Below are 23,003 nucleotides of genomic sequence, written 5' to 3'. Positions count from 1 at the left end.
AACACGAAGGGATTCAGATCGTGGAGGAATTGGTCTGGAGCTACTGAGAGGATTTGGAGCAAAACCTTCACCAGGCAGTAGGAGTGTGCGGTTCAGAGTCAGAGCCTAAGGAACAGAAATCTTTACGGAGTGCCTAAACTGGTGGTCTGGCTCATAACTCCTTGGTGTTGCATTTCAGACTCTGCTGGAGTTCACTGGAGAAAATACTAGCCAGTTCTAGAAGTTTAGAAGCAGATATCACACTGGTTAGAAGGTGCCACCATTTACCACCAGTGCCCATGGGCAAGTCACTACATCTCAGAGCCCCGTAAATATTTGTTGTTAGGTTACTGGGTCCTGACTCTGAGATTAATAATCATGTCAAATGATACTGACAAAGGGGAGAATCAATACCCTTGCTGTCTCAGATAGACTGACTCAGAATTTGGTGAATATGAGGCTCTGAGAAGACCATCAGTTGATGAGCTGGATGAGGAAAAGCAGACCAAAGGAGAAAGCCAGACTCATGACACCCTAACACTGTATCAGACAGTCTCAGGATGGCTTGCCTTGAACTTGCTTTTTCAGGGTGACCAACCATCCAGGGGCTTTTTGTTTTAGCTCTGAAAGTATCACACGCTGAGGAACCCCTCTGTTGGCCATCCTCATGTTAGTATATAAATGACCTTTGTCCGAGTTCTTAAACTCCAGGGTATCTAGGAATCTCTAGAATTAAAATTTCAAACTCTCAGGTCCTCACTTCCAGAGGTTGATTTGGTAGTTTTAGGGGTTAGATCCTAGGCCATCTGTATCTTTAATGAGGATCCCAGGGATTCTGAGGCAGGTGGTCTGCAGAGCACACCAGTGAAATACCTGTGGGGAACAATGTGACACCAATCTGCTCATCAAGGACTCTGCCAGTGGCCAGCCAGGATATAACCTATATCCTATATGCCTCCTCTCTAACTAATAAGTCAAGGAAATGAGGAAGGGAAGGGGCAACTGAAAAAGAAGCCCTCTCTGTGGGACAGGTTTGGGATACATTAGAAGCTAGGGGGAAACACCAGCCCTAAAAAACACCATCCGAAATCAGGCTAGAGAAACACTACAACTTTTCCCATAATGGTGGAGGAACAAAGTACACCAGAGGGAAAAAGCAGAGAGTGCTGATACATTGAATACATTCTTCACCCAGCAGGACATTAGCAGAAATCCCACTGCGGGGTATCTTCTGAAATGGGCAACTTAGTGACTCTGTATTAAAAAATAACATTAATATAATTGAGGCAATAACAGAGTTAGCCAGGGACTCTAGTGTGAACCTGATAGCATGTGGGTTCTGTACTCGAGCATGAAAGGCCACAAAAGAAACCAGGTATGAACAGTGGCTCTTAACCTTATGAATGTCCAAATCACGGGAGAGCTGTGGCTTCCGTAGGTCTGAGGTGGTCCTTGTCCCAATAAGTTCCTGGGTGATGCTGATGCTGCTTATCTGGGAAACACACCTTGATTATGTCTGGGTTTTTTTGTGTGTGTGTGTTGTTAATGTTGTCGTTTTAAGATCCCTTTAATTTGAAAGTATGAATCTCACCATATGGGTATCAGCTTAGTCACCTTATTTCTACCTTCTAACTTGAGAAAATCAAACCAAAACTGGCTTAAACCAAAGGGAATGTACTGGCTTATATGACTAGAATCCTAGGCAAGCTCAGGGTAAGCACAGTCCATGGCTCCAGCCCCACTTCCTCAGTGCTCTCACCCTTCCTTTATCCGTAATGTGGCTGAGGAAGGGAACCTGTGGCAGCAACCATGTTCTTTACATCTTTTCCCAAAGTTCTGTCATGACAGGCCCAGAATACCACTCCTCACATCCCACTGGCCTGACCTAGATCATGCACTCATCCTGAACCAATCTTGGTTCAGGGGGCAGGGGGCAGGGGCTAGTATCACTTCGAGTGCAAACAGGTCCACCCAAAGAGCTGGGGTTGCTCTGAGGCCCATGAGCCAAATAGGAGAGGGGCAAATGCCTGAAAAAAGTCAGATTCTCCTAGAAGAAAGCAAGGATTATGGGTGGGCCCCCAGTCCCTCCCAGCCCCTCTAGTCTGGGAGGTGAATTGTGGCATCCACACCAAATGGCAAATGATGCATCTAACATTCTGGTGTCTGGGTGCAGGAAGTCCAGGGAGCAGCCATATTCAGACAGCTAGGTGTCAATGCCTAGTAGGGTCTCAGGTGCAGGACTGAGGCAGGATTTTGGGAGAATGACTTAGAATTTAAGGAGGTGGAGGCTGGGAAATGGAGGTGGTTGCCAGCCTGAGTTTCTAAGTTTCTAACATATGAACTCAGGCCCTGGGACAAGACATAGAGCCATAGGGAAGGTAAGTGTCTACCTTTACCCTCTTGGAGTTCTTTTTAGCTGGGCCTGACAAGTAGATTGTCAGTTGTACAGATTAACAGGAGAGAAAGCATCACACACATTGACACAAGTTTTATGTGACAAGGGAGCCTTCATAAGGAAATAAAGACCCTCAGAAAAATGACAAAACCTACAAGCCTATATATTAGATTGGATAAAGAGGCAATGTGGAAAAGCAGGTAAACTCCTGTGGGGAGTTTGAACAAGGCCTGATTGTATAGAATTCTCTGTCTCAACTTCTCATCCTTGATTATGACACAGTTTAATTTCCTCTGGTGTAGGGAGGGCATCTTTCACATGGAAGCTTTTATCTTCTGTTTTCATTAAGGAAAGGGGAGATCAGAAGGCCGTTCTTGCACCTGCTGTTTTTTAAGTGCTCTTAGCTCAAAATAATCCTTATGCCAAAGTGGTATATTTTGGGGTGATGTAATCTGCTCCCCTTCAAAGCCATTAGGACTAAGAATTCTGAATCCCCACAAGGTGTCAGGAAAAAAAAAAAAAGGCAGCTCAGCCATTTACAGTGGAGGAACCAGTTAGAGCTAAACCAGTGTCAAGAGCATTTAAACATAAAGTCTTGGTCTAAGAAGCCCGTCAGGGATGCCTGTGTGGCTCAGTCAGTTAGCATCCAACTCTTGGTTTTGGCTCAGGGTCATGAGATGGAGCCCCATGTCAGGCTCCATGCTTGGTGTGTAGTCTGCTTGAGATTCTCTCTCCTTTTCCCTCTGCCCTTTTCCCAGCTCTCTCTTTCTCTTCCCCTCTCTCTCTCTCCCTCTAAAATAAATAAAATCCTTAAAAAAGAAAGAAAGAAAGAAAGAAAGAAAGAAAGAAAGAAAAAAAGAAAGAAAGAAAGAAAGAAAGAAAGAAAAGAAATCCTCATCCCTCCAGCCAAGATGAGGACTGAGAAGAGCTGAGGGACTAGATGGGAGCCCAGGAGCTCCAGCTAAGGGGTGAAAAGCCCAATAGTAAGGCCGAAGAATATGGTGATGGGGAGTAGGAGTGAAACAATATCATCTGCTTCAAATTCCATCTCTACGACTTACTTGATGTGTGATTACTGTGCCTCACTTTCTTTACAATAAAATGGAGTGATAAGAGTGCCCACCCAGAAGGAAAGGTGAGGATTAAATGAGTTAGAATACCTGATGTGCAGTCCTTAGATTAAAATAAAAAATAGTGCAGCTATTGGAACAACGCTTGCCCTGTATGCAGTGTGTGCTATGTAACCATCTGTGCATTACTCAGACTGAGAACCTACTTACAATCTATTCCTACAGCTTTGTTTTTTTTAAACATTTTTTTAATTTTTATTTATTTATGATAGTCACACACAGAGAGAGAGAGAGGCAGAGACACAGGCAGAGGGAGAAGCAGGCTCCATGCACCAGGAGCCCGACGTGGGATTCGATCCTGGGTCTCCAGGATTGCGCCCTGGGCCAAAGGCAGGCGCCAAACCGCTGCGCCACCCAGGGATCCCTCCTACAGCTTTGTAATTGAGGCTAAAATTTTTTAAAAATGATAACTCAGATGTGAGCATCCTCACACTGATTGAATGAGCAAACACACTATATGTCTACATCCCTACATATTCTATGAGGGGATTTAGAGAGATGAGTTAGGTAAGGATAAGGATCTGACCTATGAGCACCTAGAGGAGACAAGTCCTGGATGCCAATAATTCCTGTACAAGACAGCTAACCCACCGAGGAAAGACAAAAAAACATTGTAGGATTTTTCAGTTGTAGCTTTCATTTCAAGCTGTAGGAACCAAGGATGACTTCAGAGGGGTGGGAGCATTTAGGGACTAGGAAAAGATCCTGATGGACAAAAAAAAAAAAAAAAAAAAAAAAAAAGATTGCCACCATTATGGACCATGTGTTACTAATACACACCTAAAGCTAAGGCATATCTGAACTTTCTATATCATTCTCCCATATTTTATCACATGCAGCTTCATGTGCCTTTAGGTGTTTTGTAAAAATGCAAAAACCAAAACGTTCCTTAATAAAAAGAGGGAAGCTTTGCATTATACTTCTTTGGAAGATTAATCCCAACAAACGTTTCTAAAATAGAGTCCTGTGCTTTTTGACATGTGTGTTATTAGATGTTTGAAATGCACATCTCCTTTGGGACATCCATCACATTTCAAATGCTACATGCCTGTGAAAGCATAGATCTGTTCCACCTTCTGTGTATTTGTTATTGCTGCTCCTGAAACTTCCTTACAGCCCCAAAGAAGTCTTAATCCCTGTCAAATGTTATTATGTTACCGACTTTTATGTAGTCTTGAAAGGAGTTGTTTATTTAGTTTCAGTGACTTCTTGTTACTGCCAAATATTATTTCATTTCAGCACAGATGTAAGGGGTCCAATGACTGGAATTATTTTACAACCCTGACATTGTCGAGAGATGGATACCAGTTTAATTATGGACAGCTGAAAATGATCTGGGAGTCACCTGCTATGGATATTTATCATCATTATGAACTTCTCACCAAGCTGTGGTCTGAGCACCTTCATAACGTTCCATTTGCATTAGACAGGCAGTGTGATCCACACAGAGCCTACCTATTCCGTCACCTTTAAACCTATGTATGGACAGCTTAATATTGCTCGATTATTTTTCTTTTCCTCTGCTCCAAGTGAGAAAATATGTTTCAGGCATTCCCATTCTTTCCCTTTCCTCTCTTTCTGTCTCTCTCCACCACCTCCTCTCCTTGCAACCCTTACCCTTCCAGGTGTTTTTCCAATTATGTCTCATTGGAAATTATTCATTACTTAAAGAATGTGAATTGGGTAGACCAGACATGTAGAGGATCAAGTAATGCAGGGACTGCAATATAGCTGGGCACTCAGCAACAGCAGAAGGAATGGAGGAGGGAGGGGAATGGAGGGAGCAAGAAACAGGGGGCAGTGGGACTGCAGAACGCTCTTCATATGATTCCTCTAGCCCACATTTTAGGAGAAATTAAGAACAGCAACCTTCCTCCTTCTCTCCCGTCTGCCACTACATGCTGGGCCATAACAAATCATGTTGTCACACCTCTCTTTATCTCTACTTTCCCTAAATGGATATTGATTTGTTTTCATCGAAGCAGAGAAAGGATTAAATGAAAAGAGAAGCCAGGTTATCACCAGCTGATAATAAATTTCAGTCACTGTCTGCCCCCTAAATGTGCTTCACCCCATTCTTATTCTTTTTCCCAACCTGGGCATAAAGCCTTCAAAAATTCCTTTTTTTTCCCTGGAGATGAGCATAATCACAGTAAGAGCTGATTTTATTTATTTATTTATTTATTTATTTTGTTTAAGAGCTGATTTATTTTTAAGAGCTGAGGGTTTTCCGTGTGTGTGTTATTTACCATGCTTTGCTGTTTTATGCGTTATTTCATTCAATTCCAGTTGGATTCTATTTCTATAAATCAGTGGTTCTCAACCAAGGACAGTTTTGTTGAACTTAGCGATGTCCGGAGAGACCACTGGTTGTCATGGCTGGGTAGAAGGCAGGGTTGCCCGAAAACATCCTGCAAGGCACCAGAAAACCTCCCACGATAAAGACTTATTTGGCTCCAAGTGTCAGTCGTGCCACTATTGAGAAACCCTGCTGTAGATTAAAAAGCTGAGGTTAAAGGGGATTCAGTGACTTGCCCAGGGCCACCCAGTGGTATCTGAGAAGCCCGGAATGCACACACAGCCTGGGCTTTCTCATTATGCTGCACATAAGTTATGATAACTTCAGCAGCTGGTTCCTCAGCCCTTTTAGCACAGGAGCTAAAATTCCCAATAGGATTGTTTCATGTGAGGGCACCTCCAAATAAGTGGGCCTTTTTAGTCACCTGCAAATCCTCTGCTCAATCCTTTCCATCAGAGATGCAGAATCAGGCCCAAGTAAACACTGGAAGTTTTGTAAAACACACACACACACACACACACACACTGCAAACAGGCACACACATGCTCGCTCACACTCTAGGGCAATATTTCCTCTGACGTTTTAATGTGATAAGCAGATATAACAAAAAAGATTAAAGCAGGATGCAGAAGCAAATAATGATGCTCCCCTAAGCAGTAGATTTTGAAGATGGCACCTACAGTAACATGGTCAACTTTGATGAATAAATTATACTTATTTAATCTGAAGTGTTTAATGATAAACACAATACCTTGTGTAACGTAGGATAATTAGATAGAAATGGAAAATAGTCCACAGTATTTCTTTTTAAAGTGCCAATCAAAGTGTTAGTATTTTCCTTTCTTACTGATTCTTTTAATCTCCACTATCTCAGTTTTGACACTGTTTTTAGATACACAGTATCTTAATAATCCTTATCATCCCTACAGCAGCTGTGCACATAAACACACATAATCTTGTGCACACATGCACACAGACACGTGTGTGCACAGACACATGTGTGCTCACACACACACACACACACACACACACACAGACTAGTCCCAGGGTCTCATTCCTGGAGCAGTTTCATTTGTCTTTAATTCTACTTCCTGGTAACTAGCTGCCACCTTACTCTTTTTCTGCCCCAACCACGCATTCAGTCACCCTCTCTGATGCTCCTCCAACCCTGATGGGAGGGAGATTTCCAATTTCCCTTCAGATTCTTTCCTCTGTGAAACCCAGTCCTGGAATCTAACAGCAGCTCCAAGCAGTGAAACCCGAGGGCGGGTGCCTGGGAAACCTGTCAAGGCCTCAGTGCTGCTGCCACTCCGGGCCCCCCAGCAGAGCACCAGGAATACAGAAACCACATTTACCTTGCAGCCAGCCTGAGGCACTGCAAGCTTTCCAGTCAGCGGGAACAGCCACTTCCCACCCTAAATTCTAAACAGCCACACCTATTACTTATTGTTTGCAATTATTTCACACTTTCTAGTCCCTTTCATCCTGTAACTAAGGGATAAAATCATAAAATACAACACATTCCCTGGTATGAATGAACTTCATTGAAAGTGCGTTGCCAAGTGAAAGCTTTTCTATTTTAGCAGCAAGAGGGATTTGGAAAGCAGAAGGGCATCAGGTACTTAGAAGGAGGAGGAATACAGTAGAAAAGGGTAATACAAAGAAGGCAGAAGCAAACTAGATCTTTCCCATTTTTGCCCCATGGCAGCCCTAATCACCTCACCTTACCAGGGCCAGCTTCCAGAGTGGCCAGAAACAAATACCTTAGAGTCAAATACCTGGGAGTCATAGATTTCCATTACCTTTCTACCCTGAGCAGCATGTAAATCTGAGCACACCACTATTATTTACTAAATGTGTTGAAGCATTTGCCTACATGAATAAAATTTGCAAAGATGGTGCCAGATAGGCTATCTTTCCTTTCAGTTGTGGGGTAAAATAAAGGGACAGAATGATGAGATGATTAAAGAAACATAATTTTAAATGAGATACTATTTCCCCCCACCTTTTGCTATCACACAGACCTGTTCTGACCAAAAACAGTAGCCACTAGCTACATGTGGCTATTTAAATTTTAATTTTAATCACCTAAAAAATAAAATAAAAATTCAGTTCCCCAGTCAGACTAGCAATATTCAAATGTTCAATAACCACACATGACTGGTGGCTACTATACTATACAACGCACAGAATATTTCCATCATCATAGAAAGATCTATCAGCATTGGTCTCAACAAAGATAGAAAGGCTACAGAATACTCAGTATTAATGAGGGGTTGAGGAAACACATCCCTTCACAGAGTGGTGAAGGGAATAAGAATGCTATGAACTTTTCAAATGTCATTTTGGAAGGAGCCATAAATATTTAAAATACACATGCACTTTAATAGAAGAAAAAATCTGAAATTGCCAAAATGTCCGTCATTAGGAAACTGGTAAAATAAATGCCCAAATGTCCATAAAATAGGAGACTATGAATATAATTTAAGAATACATAGGTAAGCAATACATGTCAGCACAGAAAGCTGTCCCAGAACTTTGTATGTAAAAATGCTAGCCATTCGACCATGCAAAAGCGTGATCCTAATTCTATTAAAACATATACGATATATATATGTATGTTTATTTATGTATAGGAAATTACAAAGGATACACAAGGATTTCCTTCTGGAAAGAGAGAGAATGGTGGAGCAGGTTGAGGAAGCATTTTCTTTTCATCGTATATCCTTCTGGTACTGTTTGGACTTTTTACAGTGATGATGAGCAATTGCACATAATCAGTTATATATAAAGGAAATGAGCTACTAGAAACAATGTGACACCAAAGGAATGAAAGAATACATACATACCTACAAGACTTAGATCTCCTCTGTGTCAAAAACCTGTTTGCTCAGTCCTGTGCTAGTTGGACTGAGTCAGGGTAATGGGTTTTGCCTCCTGTTCACCAGGGTCTTCACATATCCAAACCAATCCTAAGTCATTGACTCAAGGATAATAGGTGTAATATGGAGTCATACCCTGAGCATTATTTCTGCTGCTGTAACAAACATCATGGACCCCCAAGGAGGGCCCTGAAACATAAAGGGTTTTTTTTTGTTTTTTTTTTTTTAGGAGAACTGGTGGCCACTTGGACTTTCTGGAGGGATGTCTTCCCTCTGCCTATTCCTCTCCCATCACCCCACCCTCCTCTACCCCTCACAACCACACTTTTCCCTCCCCTCCACTACCTTCTTCTGTGGCCTGCTGCAGGCAGGAGAAATGCACATCCAAAACCTTTACCCTTCCTCAGAACTCACCTGCATAGAGCATGATGACCAAGTTAGGCAATGATTCAAGCTGCTCCATATGCCTCCTTGTAAACTCAACAGGGAACCAGGCAACAGACCTCATGGAGTCGTGTCTGTCATCTATCTATCTACCCATCATCTGTCGCATATGCATGTATGTTTGCATGTGTACCTGTCTACACACTTGGACACATGCATACATTTGGACTCCTTGGGAATCTGTGCAGCAGTCCTGTCGTCCAGGCAGATGCTGTGCTTACTGCTAACATGGGAGGAAGCAGAGAGAGGAGGGTGGGAAGAGGGGAAGGGAGGGCACTAGTGTCTGTGGGTGGGCCTGATCCCCAGGCAAGGAAAGAATTTGGCTCATTTGATATATTTTTGTTGGATCAGCTCATTAGTAAATATGACATAAATCTTTGAGCCCAGTCAGTGATAAAGATGGAAATGTTTTTATTTCTTAATATGTTCAGAATCACGAATTTTCTAACAGATAAAGGGCACCTACCCTCAAAATAAGATCTTCACAGTTGGGAAAATGCAGTTGTGTCTTATTTCCTCAGCCACACTCCCAAGCTAAGTTTCCTCTTACACCAGTCTTTTCCAGAACCAAACACCTCTGTTAGGTTGGCCTGGACTTCCCCCCCCAGCCCTGGCAGGCCCCAAGGCCTGGCCTGAATAGGTCCAGGAGACACATACAGGCCTCACCTGTCAACAGTTTTACTCCATTTTAATGAGTCTCATTTGCCCATACTTGTTTTTAAGTTTCTGGCTCATGCCAGGTTCACTGATTTGGTATTTTGGCTTCATGAGTACTCAGGTTTTAACACACTTAGGACTGTTTTTCTGCCTCATTCCAGAAGCTCCAGTTTTTGTCTGATTATTCCCCAACCCCGACCAGTTCATTGTTCCCATTTTCTCTTGTATCCCTTATCGTCCCAATGCCTACCACCCTTGCCAGCCTGTCTCCTCAGACAGGCACATCAGCTAGATACCGGATGAGTAGGCTTTACAATGATGGAAGGTTGAAGGTTTGATTATTATGTTAATTACTTCAGGTGCAGTGAGGAAGGACAGTCTCTCTGGAATGTTCTGTGAAGAGTTGCATCTCCCTTTAAAAAATGCAGCTTTTTCTTCTTCCCTCAAAGACTCATCCTGGAACAAAGGCCCTCTAAGGACTTGTTTTTCATCTAAGACCAAACCACTGACTCTCAAGGGGGTAGAATTGTGAATTATGGAGTGTGAAAAGAAAGACTTTTCGGTAGAAATTAATTTGTAAACATCTTTCTTTCTCTGCGTCTCCTGGGGGTGACCCACACACCATAAACATTTTCAGTCTCAGATTTTGAGTTCAGCAGAGACTTTCACTTTTGTTAATTGTCCCAAGGATTCACACCGTCGTAGTCGTTCCCTTTTGCGGGAAGCACACAGGGAAAATGGCACGTGCAGGAGTCAAGTATCCCTGAGCAGCCCTGGAGAAGGGCAGGCATGCCTGGTTTCTGCCCCTGCCCATGGTGTCACATGCACTGCTGTGCCTTGTTGGCACAGAGCCTGCCTCTGCATGGGCTACCCCAGGGCTGTTCAGGGAGGAGACGGCATCCATCAGGCCCTGCTCAATGCCGCCTTGCCCTGCCACTTCTCTTACTCACTGTGTGTCCGTGCATCAGAAGAACACGGGTACCCAGCAATTCGAGTGACACTTCTCATCACTAACCTCCCCATTTGTAAGATACCACTGTTATGTTGATGCCAGGCCAGATTTCTGTTTTAAAACCCCCTCTGTACAGTTTCAGATAGACCAGAAATAACTTTTATGGCCTGCAAAATACCTTTCTCTCAGGACATTTTGTTGTGTACTTTGAATACATTTTAACACAGTGAGGTAACATTCATAGACTCACAGAGACATGGGATTAGAAAGCAGTTCCAGAGACATCCCATCCATCACCATGACGCCAGGCAGGCTTCACCCAAACCATCCCAGACATAGGTAAACATCCTGTGTTCACAGGTCATCAGAGAAAGAGACTCCATACCACTCTTGGGTAACCTAGTCCAGTGTTGACTTCCCTTCAACGCTGTCATTATATTTGTATTACTGGGAAACGCCCCATACTAGACTGCTGTGACTTTTTTAAAACCCAAACTTGTATATTTTGAACCAGATGTCACAAAACAGCCTGATTGTCAGCACACTGTTTAACTGCTATTGAAAAATGTCATTTCCAACCAAACACGTCTACCCTTGGGGTTGGGCCCAATTGGATAGTTTTCATTTTACAGTAAACGGTGTGACCGGCTGTCCACTTCTCTCCCGAATCTGGTCATCATTAAATGGTGAGGCTCTGCAGGTGTACCCTTAGGCTTTCCTGCTCCCAGAAATCACAGCCATCAGGCCCCTTTCCCTAAATCATGGTAGCAGGAGCAGAGCTGCCATAAAAGGCAGAGCACTCTGTTCCGTGAGGGGTGTTTGCTTAGACACACACACCGCTTTCTGACACTTGGTTTGTTCCTCTGGTCTCAGAAACAGCAGCTCTGAAGGAGCCCTTTCCCCGGCCCTTCCCCTTCTGCGATGCAATAGGGTCTCTGAGAGGTCCCGTTTCATTTTGGCAGAGAATAATCCACAGGGCCTTCCGCAGTGAGAAGCAAAATAGCCATCTCCCCTTCTTTCCGCTATTTCCTTTGGCAAAGGGGAAAGTCATCAGGAACCGGATCGGTCGGGAAAGCCCTGACCAAGGGCCGGTGTGAACCTCAGACAAGACGCAGCTCGAGGAGATGCGGGGCGCGCAGTCATTGTCTGAGGCAGAGTCTCAAATTGACACCATATGCGCCGGGAGGAGTAATTGCTCCAAGGGGGGAGAAAAGCAACATGTCAGAACATTTTAGCAACACCTAATTCATCTCGGGGTTATAAATAAATCGTAATGCCTTGCCTAAAAACAAAAGTCGAAAAATACTTTGACCAGATTACTTTTGTGACAGTGCTTCCGGCAGAGGTGAACTTTATTAGGGAGACAACACAAGTAAAGAGAAACACGTAACAACCTTTTATGGCATATTTTACATGATTTTATTTTTTTGCAGTAAATAAAGTGGTTATAGGGCTCCAAGGAAAAGGGCCCAGATGTTAGAGAGTTGTGTGAAATTTAGGGGAAACAAGCTGTAAAAAGCGCAGTCATAAAACAGGCTGTCAGTGCCACACATCTGGACAATACAGCTGTATGTTCCTAGCGGCTGTCGTCACCCAAAGAAAACTCAATAACCTCATTTCACCCCAATTAGGCTGCATACCAACAGGATCAACATTAAATTGCGAGGGGGTGGTGGGAGGGAAACGTTCCTATGGCGCCTCTGTGTCAAGCAGTTTTTATCTTGCATTTGAATTTGGTCACCAAGAAATAAAAGATCGCTCACCTAGGTATTTCCATTATTATAAAACCCTATTTAATTTATAATGTGGTAATAAGTCAAAGTTTGACAGTTTAGACTATTGCCTACGCCACACAATAGACTTTCTGTAGCACGAAACTGACCCATCAGTCACGCCAAAGGGAGCCTGGCGTATCTTTGCTCTGCCCCTTTGCTGGCAGCCTGAGTCCAGCACCACTGCAGCAAGCACTCGCTGCCTCGCTGGGAAAACAAGTTCCTTCTCAAACAACCCAATTTCTACAAAGTAGAAGATAAATGCTCCTCTCTATGGCAGTGTGGCATTTTCCTCTCTTTGGGGCCAGCAGTGAGGCACCTTCGCAACAAGACAAATATCACAAAACCAAAATACCATTTCATCTTTTCATCACCGCCAGACTGATCCAACAGTCATAAAACGCCACTTTCCCTATTAACTGTGTTTCTTCGTAGGTGATAATGGCAGCAAAGGCAATTATGGACAGCGGAGAGAAATTAACCCTACCACTGATAGGGAAACTCTTGAAATTTCAGCTTCTCCAGATTAAAATCAAGGACCAGCAGCGACGGGAAAATGAAAAGAAGGTACTGTATGGTGGTGGGTCTTCTAAAGAGAACGCGGAGCACTTCCTCCCATCATAAACCTTCCACTAAGTGTTACCTGGCACGCTCAGCAAAAGGCCCACCATAGATCCTTTGGAGGAATTCTGCTTTCTCAAAGGCCGGACCTATTAAAAATAAATTCCCACGTGCAGAAATAGAACAACAGTCAGAGCATGTGCCTGAGGTTTTTTTTCATAGTAGTCTATTTATATGCTAGTAGCAAAGAATGGAATCAAGGAGAGACACAGTCAGGCGAAGTAAATGTAATGTGAAAAAACCTGCAAAGTCAGGCTCTAACTATTTAAAATATTTTATCTGATATTCAGTAGGAGTTGCTATTAAACTAGCAGGCTACATCTGTACCTTCATAATAATCTGAATATTTCAGCAGCAATCCATCACCTCTACTCCCATATCGTACGCCTGATTATTTCTTCACATGTAGACTTTTCATTTGCCGATAGAAATCAATCTGTGTGTCTTCCAAAGATTCATATTTTCATCTGGAAAAAAAAAACAGTGTAAAATACCTTTAGCAGAATGATGCCAGGTTCAAATCCATTTGTTATTATCATCACTCGAAATAAGAGAGGTTTTTCTTATTTTCCCAATCATGCTGAAACGTTTTTGGAAAGCCAAATGCTTCTGTACGTACATATGTAACATGTGTGTGTCTGTGTATGTGTGTGTGTACACATGTATGTATGAAGTGAATTTACGTGTAAGCTGTTTCCTTATGCCCCAAAGTAAAAGAGGCAAAAATCAGTTCGTTGAAGAAGAGAAAAGGGAAAATGTTCCAGTAATATCTTCCTCACCTTCGCACAACCCTCAAATCTAGGTTTCCTTTTGAGTTGGACTCTTGACAGGATAATTGTAGGACAAAATAATAATGCCACCTTATATTTGCAGTAGAGGACTTTATGTTTTTCAAAGAGATTCCCCACGTAGCATCTTATTAGGGTGGCATGTATTGTTCCCGGGAAAATTCTACTCATACGAACACAAATGATGGTCTAGTTTTCCAACTATCGAAGCTCTTTTCATCATATGCAGGAGATTTGTACCTTAAGAAATACTCGGGGACATTAAGACTTGGCAGAAGAAAAATTGGAAAATGTGAAACTAGTATAGAAATATCTTTTCTTGCCTTTTAAAATTCCGATGTCACATGGGAATCTGAATTACAAAAAGTAGACTGTGAGTCCTGTGAAAATCTCTTCTCCTTCTGTTTGCTCTGTGCTTTTCCACTCCACCTACAAATATACATGCCACAGAGTATCAGTTTACTTGTTTGCCACCTATTTTAAGTCAGCGATTGTTTATAATTGGAGTAAGTTTTAGATTTCAGTTCACAAATGTTAAGTTCCAGTACATGGAATATGCTGGCAGCTCAGGAGAAATTTTTAAAGCTAGCAACAATATAAAAATATTTCTGCAGTGATTTTGCTCGGCATTTCTTTGAAATGTGAACTATAATAATACAGGTATGAGATTCTGAAGATATGGAAATAATCCTAGTTTATTTTTTGAAAATTTAAAAGTCCAAAGGAATTGGGGCTTGAATTTTAGGGGTGTGTGTAAGTGTGTGTGTACCCACATATATATACATGTAATAGATGCCTAAGAGAGCTCTGAGCAATCAGGAGCCAACAATTATATAGTCTGATTCAATGTCTTCCTTAGATTGGGTTCCCAAAACACCAGCCCCAAATCTCTCAGTTGCAGCCATACGAGTAAGTGCTAAATAAATTGATGAAAACTGATTGGAAGGGAGTACTCTCCAGAAAACACTCTTGGTAAAGGCAGGATGAAGAGAGTTGCTGGAGGGATGATATAATCTCTGTTCATTTCAACAACACCACCCAACCAGTCAGTTAGAACAATTGAGGTTAATGCTTGTCAGCCGGTGAGTTTGGCAGAAAGTAAAACAAGTACAAAGTATGAAAAACTGACCCGTGCTGTGGATTAGAAAATGTGAAAAAAAGAAAAGAGGACTTGACCCAGTTTCTTCCTCTTTCCTGAACCCAGAATGGGATCCTGAGATTCCTACAAGGGGAGTGACTATCTCTTCAGCTTTTTAACAGCAACCTGACATGTATGGAGATGTTTCCTTTCAAAATGCTAATTATGTTGCTTACAACCTTGCATCCCGAATTGTGTTTTGTACCTCTTATGTTGAATTTTCAGAGTTGTATTTTTTAAAAATGAATGCTTAAAAATTATCCATAGCAGGTAATTACCCAAAATACTGGGCAGAAGATGTGGACAAAATTAACTAATATTTTTAGGTCCCTGTCCTTTACCCCTGGTGAAACAAATAGATCATTATATAAACATACAATCCTGTTTTAATCAACCAAAATTCTTCTTAAAAATAAGTGGTGAAAAAAAAATAAGTGGTGAAAAACAAAAGTAAGTGGTGAATAATATAGTTCCAATTACCAAGTACAGTAAAAATCTCATCATTTTAGATTCCATTGATTTTAATAATCTGTAGCACTTTAGTGTAGTCTATGCTTACCATTTCATTTGTTTTGTCCATGAAGAACGTTTGCTGGCTAATTAACATTATAAAAAATAATATGGGAGAAGATATTTTTTTAGAGGAATAGTTTCGAAGGCTTTAGCACATGAATTTCTGAAAGGCAAATGCCTGCCTCTAATTGCAATTAAATTGAAAAACTTTTAAATCTCTGACCAATTTGGGAACTCCTTATTGGTTACCTCCAAATATATGTATCATGAAGGAAACATATTATATTGCTATAAATATACTTTAGAATTTCAGAAATTCTGAATAACTCTCTGATAAGGTTGATCCCAAATTAAGATTTTGTTATATCTTAAAATCTGAATGAGTGTGTTTTCTTTAGAAATGACTTTTCCTTGCACATATTATCTCAACATTTACTCTGCATTTTTAGTTCTATCATTGTCAATCTGTTGTTAATTATTATTATTTTTTTAGATTTTATGTATTTATTCATGAGATGTCTTAGTATAATGCCAGAGAGTCAATACGGACTATTTATTCTGTCCATGCCCGGAGCCTGATGTGGGACTCGATCCGGGGTCTCCAGGATCACGCCCTGGGCTGAAGGCGGCGCTAAACCGCTGAGCCACCAGGGCTGCCCTGTTGTTAATTATTAACTTAAATATTTATTGAAACAAGTATTTAGAGAAACGACATACCTGGCACACATATTTTCATAATGTTCATTATAATTTTAAAATAAATTATTAGTTTCTATTCTGATCCATTTTTGATGTAATCATTATCTGAATATTACAGCATTGTTCACATTTTTACTTCTGGTTCACTTCAAATTCCGTGTTGATTATAAACATTTATTTAAAACCAAAACACTTTACTGTGTATATATTTAAAATACATTGAGAATTCAGCTAAAAGGAAACAATCATCCAAAAAAGATCAAAAATGGCTATAATACAAAAAAATAACCATTTCAATAATCAGCCAAACTAAATCTAGTCTTCCTGTGCCCCTGAGTACACAGAAAATTTGCATAGGTTTTAGGAAGAGATCCAGATATATTCTCCCTTGCTTTTAATTTGTGAATTCAAATAACCAGTCCATATTTTCTTGGCTATTTTAAGCCTATCTTTTATGTAAAAACAGAACAGTTCTGTCTCTTTCTGGCTTATATATTTAGTATGTGTTGCTTTATTTTCCAAAGCATTAGAATTGGAGAGAAGGAAATCTGCAGTCAGAACTATGCTGAATCGGTAAACTTTTCTTCAAACAACCCCAAGTTAAAAGCACCTAAATGTGATAAGGCATCATGATGAAGCCACAAACAGCACAGAGCCTGCTCCACAGGAGGGAGGAAGAAAAATTAGGGTAACTTTCACAGACGTTTTACAGCTTACTTCAGTTGAAACCCCAAAATACTGGAAACGAGCCAATGTAATGCCATTTGTGTGTGTGTTTTGTTTTAAAAGAAAGGCCATAGGGACATACCAGGAAATTACAGGCTGGTTAGTTTTGATTCAGTTGTGGTTAAAATCTTCAAAAACTATTTTAAGAAATCAAACAGAGGAAGAGCAGGAACTCAGTTTAGAGGGACCCGTGTGGTTTCAGGAAAGGAATAACTTGCCTCACTAACTAGCTGGAATTCTTTGAAGCTGGATTATCAAAATGAGGATACTACCAACAAAACCATTGGATCTAAAGAGCTACAAAATTCAGCGATTCAGGGTAAATAATAAATGACTCCCTGGCTAACTGATCTGTAGAACAGAAGCATTTTCCTAATTGGGATGCTTTTAGTTAATGAGAATTTTTACGGACTTTAGGAAACAAATGTAAAGAAACACACATATTTAAAATAGAGTGGCATTTTTAAATACAAATAGCTATGGTTACAACAGCTAAGGATAATATTTTTTGCTACCGTATTGACTCTCTGACATTATACTAAGATCTTTACACATGTTAGATCATTTAATCTTTTATTTTATTTTATTTTTTTTTAAAGAGCTTTATTTTTTTTTTATTTTTATTTATTTTATGATAGTCACAGAGAGAGAGAGAGAGAGGCAGAGACACAGGCAGAGGGAGAAGCAGGCTCCATGCACCGGGAGCCTGACGTGGGATTCGATCCCGGGTCTCCAGGATCGCGCCCTGGGCCAAAGGCAGGCGCTAAACCACTGCGCCACCCAGGGATCCCTCATTTAATCTTTTAAATGACTTTATGAGGTACAGAGTATTTTTCTTGATTTGCAGATGGGGAAACTAAAGGTGTAAAAAGTTAAGTAACTTTCCCAAGGTTATATAGCTACTCAGAGGTGTAGCTGGGAATCAGATCCAAAATTGTCAGACACTAAAGATCATGTTCCTAGCCACTGTACAGACGCTTTCTGAATGTGCCTCAATAATTATGCAGAATGGCACTCTTGGCTCGCAATCAATAGAGTGCTTGCCCAGAGATGTTTCTCTGTAGGAGTCATGGTTGAGCTCAGTAATCTACCATCAGCCATCTGGTCCCCCTAATTACACTGCATACAACATCCTGAGGTAAAGTGTGGGGACAAGTCAAGGAAAAGAACAAAGCTTTCCAAAGAAGAGTCCACAGAGCTAAGCAACCACCAGTTCCCAGGGGAATTCTGGCTTCATTTCTGGTCCTGTCCTCCTGCCCAGAAATCACCAGGTCTTTGGGGATATCTCTCTCTTAGAACTAGACTTCTCTGAGATTATTCTGAACATCCTCACCCCTCTCCCTGACCTTCTGGATGTTGAGGTAAAACAACACTGGCTGATGCACTGCTAAAGCCTCTGAATCACATAGAATCCTGCAGGAGACAGACATCAGATAGACATCAGACCCACCTCACCATCACCAACCACAGTCAAGGCCACATTGTGATTCTGTGGATTAGGAATGGCACCTGGAGATGGCAATATGGCACCCCTGGATGTTCTGCAGGGTTCTGAAGATTGCATCATTTGGTCAAGTGAACCCACAATATTCCTAGACTTACGTTTTCTACACAAAAGCAGCTGTCTAGAAGAGCAAGCTCCTAACTCAACCCCATGCATTGTATTTTCTGTTCGGCAGGGAAGCAGGGAGGAGAGCAGAAGGGACAGAATAAATAGAAAATATAGAAAAGGAAAAACAACATGTTCATAATGCCACAATGCTATTACAATTAGTGTTAACATTCTGATATCTTTGCTTCTTTCTGTGAACTTCTTACATAATCCCTGTAAATTAAAATATATCCTGATTTTACTCATTACCTCAGCATCCACATCTATCATTATTATTGGTTGTAGGATATTCTATGACTACCATAATTGTCTTAACCATTCCTCTATTGTTAAACATTCAGTTATTTCCATATTTTTTTACAACAAGCGATGTTGTGATCAACACCTAGTATAGAATTCTTTATATTTTGGATCATTTCCTTAGCATTGGTTTATAGAAATGGATTAATGGGGCCTCAAAATGTTCCCATAACCTGTGTTTTCAAAGTAGGTTCTAGAAGCATTTAAACCCAGTTCTTCATTAACCGCAGCCCCACCCCCACCCCAGTCAAATGAACTTGGAAACCACTGTGTATTATGTATGACTCTTGGAGATTTAACAGCACATTAGCTTATTAAAGATGGAGGAGTTTCACCAAAATAAATCTGTTTAATATTGTTTGATCTGCTGTCTCTCAAACGTTTTTGATGCATGCATTTCTTTCAGCCTATCTATTGTCCTTTTATCATGGGACCAATAGATCACTTGTGACTCAGAGTGATCTCCTGAAAGAGACCTACAGTAGCATTCAGAAGACAGACCTAGTTTCTCACAAGCCACATAATAATGGAGTAACTTGAACATGTTCTCTTATCTAAATCCTTAATAATATGACTGTGGGAATATTATGAAAGAACATATGTGAAATTACAAAGTACTACATAACTAGGTGGATGTGCTGTTATCTTTAAGAATAAGATGAAGTAGAGCTGTTAGCCAACAGTTCCATTGACTTTTACTATTTGCCTCCCTTTTATTGTGATAACAAACACCTGTCAAGATTTTTGAAGGCATTTGAATTTTGACATCAAGAGCCAGTTAGAAAATAAAATACAATCTAAAATATTTTGAAGTGTCCGATAACTAGGCTGCCCTATTAGAGAGAGGGAGAATTTTGTAATTTTCCCTTTGAAAGAGTGAGAATAACAAGACTGAGGATTCTAGGCAAGTGTCACTTGATCCTCAATTAAGTATGTGACATGCTAATACTTCATTTGGTTGTGACTAAAACGAGAGCCCCACATCTGCTATATAGTTTGACTGTGTAAGAAATTTCTGTGCCTATCCACAGCCTTCTCACAGTAGGGGGCATCCAGATGCTTTTTGTATACACCGTATTTTAAAGAAAATGTACTCTGTAACGAACTTGACTCTGCCTTCATATGCTGGGAAACATACCTTCCCCAAACATGGTGGAAAGAGAAGTCTTTTGTATATATCTCTCCTAAATTTTTGTCTTGAATTGGCAAGATCCCTCTAAGTTAAGATGACTATAGAATGGGAACATACATGCTGCACTACCCAGAAGCAAGAAAAGCCAGAAGAAAAGTTGGTGTGAACAACTTTTAGCTTATGATCTAGGAAGGGGTCAACTTTGGTGAGTGCTCTGCTAATCTGGTTCACTCCCGGCAACCTCCCATTTCCAAATCTCAAGACATAGAGCTCATGGGGGGAAGAGCTTATTCAGGATACAAGAGAAGAGAGGGAAGGGAAGAAGACAGGAGGTGATTTTGCTACGATTAGGGCTTGATAGAAAAGGCTGTTTCACTTTTTGGCTAAAGTAGGATTCTAGCGGCCAAGCACTCATCCTTGTCAAGAACCACAGGGACAGAGAGGACTGTCCTGGTCCAGCTCAAGTATGGAGGGTTGGAGGCATGAGGAACAGATGGGATATATTAGAAGTGGTGGACCACAGCTTAGAGTCAGACATGGGAGAGAAAAGAATATGAGGAAGGCAACATGTTCAGAAGTCCACCAGGAACCTCTCTGCCTAGATCTGGTGTCCAGAATAACCTAGGCACTTTGATCAGCTTCTGTTCGGTTCCATTATTCTGTTAGAATAATGAACTTTAGAATATGATGTCTCCACACCAGGAAAGTAGATACCTAGTCGCTCTAACTAGGAAATTCTTTACATAATAATACTTCTTGAAATTCTACCAATTGACGATAACATCACTTGTAAATGAAAACTTCATAACACTGAATTGTGTGGAGAGAACAACAACAATGGTGTTAAAATGGTGAATAAACATAATTTGAAAGAATCCATTAAATATCTCCTTTTCTCATCTTCTCTTGTGGTTTTTGTAAGTTCTCTATATTCTTTCACATTCTTCAATAATAATTATTATTATTACAATCTTTAAAAAGTCATTTAAATGAAGCAGGATTTGTAGGCATTTTTAAGATTAAAGGAAGGAGATAAATAGCAATAATTTCAGTGTCAGTGGAAATGTGTTTAAAAGATGCTTTTCTTCAGTCAACCAAGCTTTGCTAGGGGAATGCAAAAGCAAAAAGAAATAGAGAAGAAGACGAGGCCGCTTAGCAGGAAGAGTGGGTGAGGGAGGTGAAGCTATGGAGAATCAAAGGACCAGCCAGCAAATAGTATGATTTAGCTGGAAAAGACATAGAAGGAAGGCAGAGACCTGGGAAAGATGGTCGGAAAGACTGAGCCTAGCAGGACCAGAGAAATAAAATGAGTGGAAGTTTTGAGGTCAAACCCGCTTGTGTCTCTACTCTGGCAGAGTGCCTGAGGGCAAATGGAGTGTCCTAATTTACACAATGTGAACAAAACTACCCATTTTGCAGCTTGCATTTTGTGAACAAATTAAAGATGATGATGCCTGGAAAGCACCTGTTGTACCACAGAGCTAAGTCACTGTACTTTATGGCTAATTTTAAATTTTGGTTGTCTTCAGCCTTGCTCTCTCTGGGGTCCCAAGAAACCTTACAGAAGAAGTGTTACCTTCCCCTTATAGAAGAACCCCAACTTTGCCAAAGAGGCTCCAGAGAGATAGGAGCTATGTGGCTCTCCACCTAGGAGAGCCAGCAGGGCTAGAGGGCCCTTATACAGTCGTATCAGGAAGAGGATAAAGAAATTAGTTTTAAACCTCCTTAGTACTCGGCAGTATTTTTTGGAATGATAGAATAAGTGAATGCATGTATGAATATATAAATGTTAATTCTTTTGGGTGAACTTTAGAACAATATAACCTGAAATGGCTTTTCTTTTCAGTCCTAAAGGTCACCCTGAGATTTATTTAAAATCATAGCTGTGGAAGATTTTGGAAGTTTTTGATGGCAAAGTTAAGACTTCTCTGTGGCAAGGCTAGCCATCCACCAAAGAGCTACATGAGAGTGTTCCACTTCAATGGATTTACCATGATCCAAGTGTGGCTGTTTGAGTGCCTGCAAGAGTCTTGCCAGTGCCTCCCAGCTAATTGGACTCAGGGGCACTGATTTGTGCTCTGGTTTCATTTTAAATTAACAATCTCAAAATTTCCAATAAGCTCTCAACACTGGCAAAGAGTTCTACCATATTTCTTCAGTAAGCTTGCCCTCCCACTTTCTGACATGACTCACGTTACCGTCTCTGTTCAGAACCTCTCTTACCTTGTACCTGCCTATATACTCAGCAAGTAACTGTGCCTCATCCTCCCCTTGAAAAAAATTGAAACATTCCCTTAACACCATCAAAACCTCTCTCTTTCTTGAACCCACACCCAGCCACCCCTCACTTCTTGCTCCTCTTATTGAACTGAGAAATGGCCTTTCCTCCTAGCAAAGGAAATTGACACATTCTCTTGATCTTTTTCCATTTTACCTCCTCAAGGACTTCAGTCTCCCCCGTATCTTCAGCATCTCCCTCTCTACTGGGCCATTCCATCAGATGGTGAACACATCTCCTGACTCGACCTCACCCACTGACATCTTGAGAACTCTCATCCAGGGCATCTCATCTCTTCCAGTCAATCACTGTCTATATGTCCCATCTCTGAATTTGTAACTCCAGCTAAATCTCTCTTCTCAGGAGAGAATATGTGTATTTGACTGCCTCCTGACATTTCAGGGCATCTCAAAGTTAACATGGTCCTCTGAATAGTCAGTCTGCTCACCTTACATAAAAGCCATTTCTCACCCCAACTTCTCTAACTCTGTAAAGAGTCACTATTAGTGACTTTTCACTTCTTCTTTTCACTTCTCTTTCACTTCTTTTGCGAACTGTTACTAGAGAGCTTCCTTACTAGTCTTCTTGTTTCTTATCTTGAAAAATCATAGTACTTCCCCACTTAAAACTCCTTTTGGTCTTCTCATTGCATTTTAAATAGCATATAAACTTGTTAGCAGCTCCAC

The 23,003-nt window shown here is 41.0% G+C and overlaps 1 protein-coding gene and 1 long non-coding RNA gene across 4 annotated transcripts in view; one reads left to right on the top strand and one right to left on the bottom strand.

Annotated features, from left to right (window-relative positions):
• Positions 1 to 14,332, bottom strand: part of LOC119869690 — a 100,089-nt gene extending 85,757 nt beyond the window's left edge. Inside the window, exons 1-2 of the long non-coding RNA XR_005372662.1 lie at positions 13,911 to 14,332; positions 13,459 to 13,598 (exon numbers count right to left, since the gene is read on the bottom strand). This is a non-coding gene — a long non-coding RNA (uncharacterized LOC119869690). The remainder of the gene's footprint in view (positions 1 to 13,458; positions 13,599 to 13,910) is intronic.
• Positions 1 to 23,003, top strand: part of SPAG17 (sperm associated antigen 17) — a 227,159-nt gene that overhangs the window by 58,329 nt on the left and 145,827 nt on the right. For 2 of the 3 annotated variants that reach the window (XM_038561898.1, XM_038561899.1), the window contains exon 4: positions 12,946 to 13,077. The exons of the other annotated variant lie outside the window; for it this stretch is intronic. In XM_038561898.1, the coding sequence (XP_038417826.1) occupies positions 12,946 to 13,077 (132 nt within the window). The remainder of the gene's footprint in view (positions 1 to 12,945; positions 13,078 to 23,003) is intronic. 3 annotated transcript variants of the gene reach the window in all.

This window comes from Canis lupus, chromosome 17 (assembly GCF_011100685.1).
Source record: "Canis lupus familiaris isolate Mischka breed German Shepherd chromosome 17, alternate assembly UU_Cfam_GSD_1.0, whole genome shotgun sequence".
In the NCBI taxonomy this organism is placed as follows: domain Eukaryota; kingdom Metazoa; phylum Chordata; class Mammalia; order Carnivora; family Canidae; genus Canis; species Canis lupus.
The sequence above is the reverse complement of the archived record's forward strand: the minus strand, read 5'-3'. Positions and strand labels throughout refer to the sequence as shown.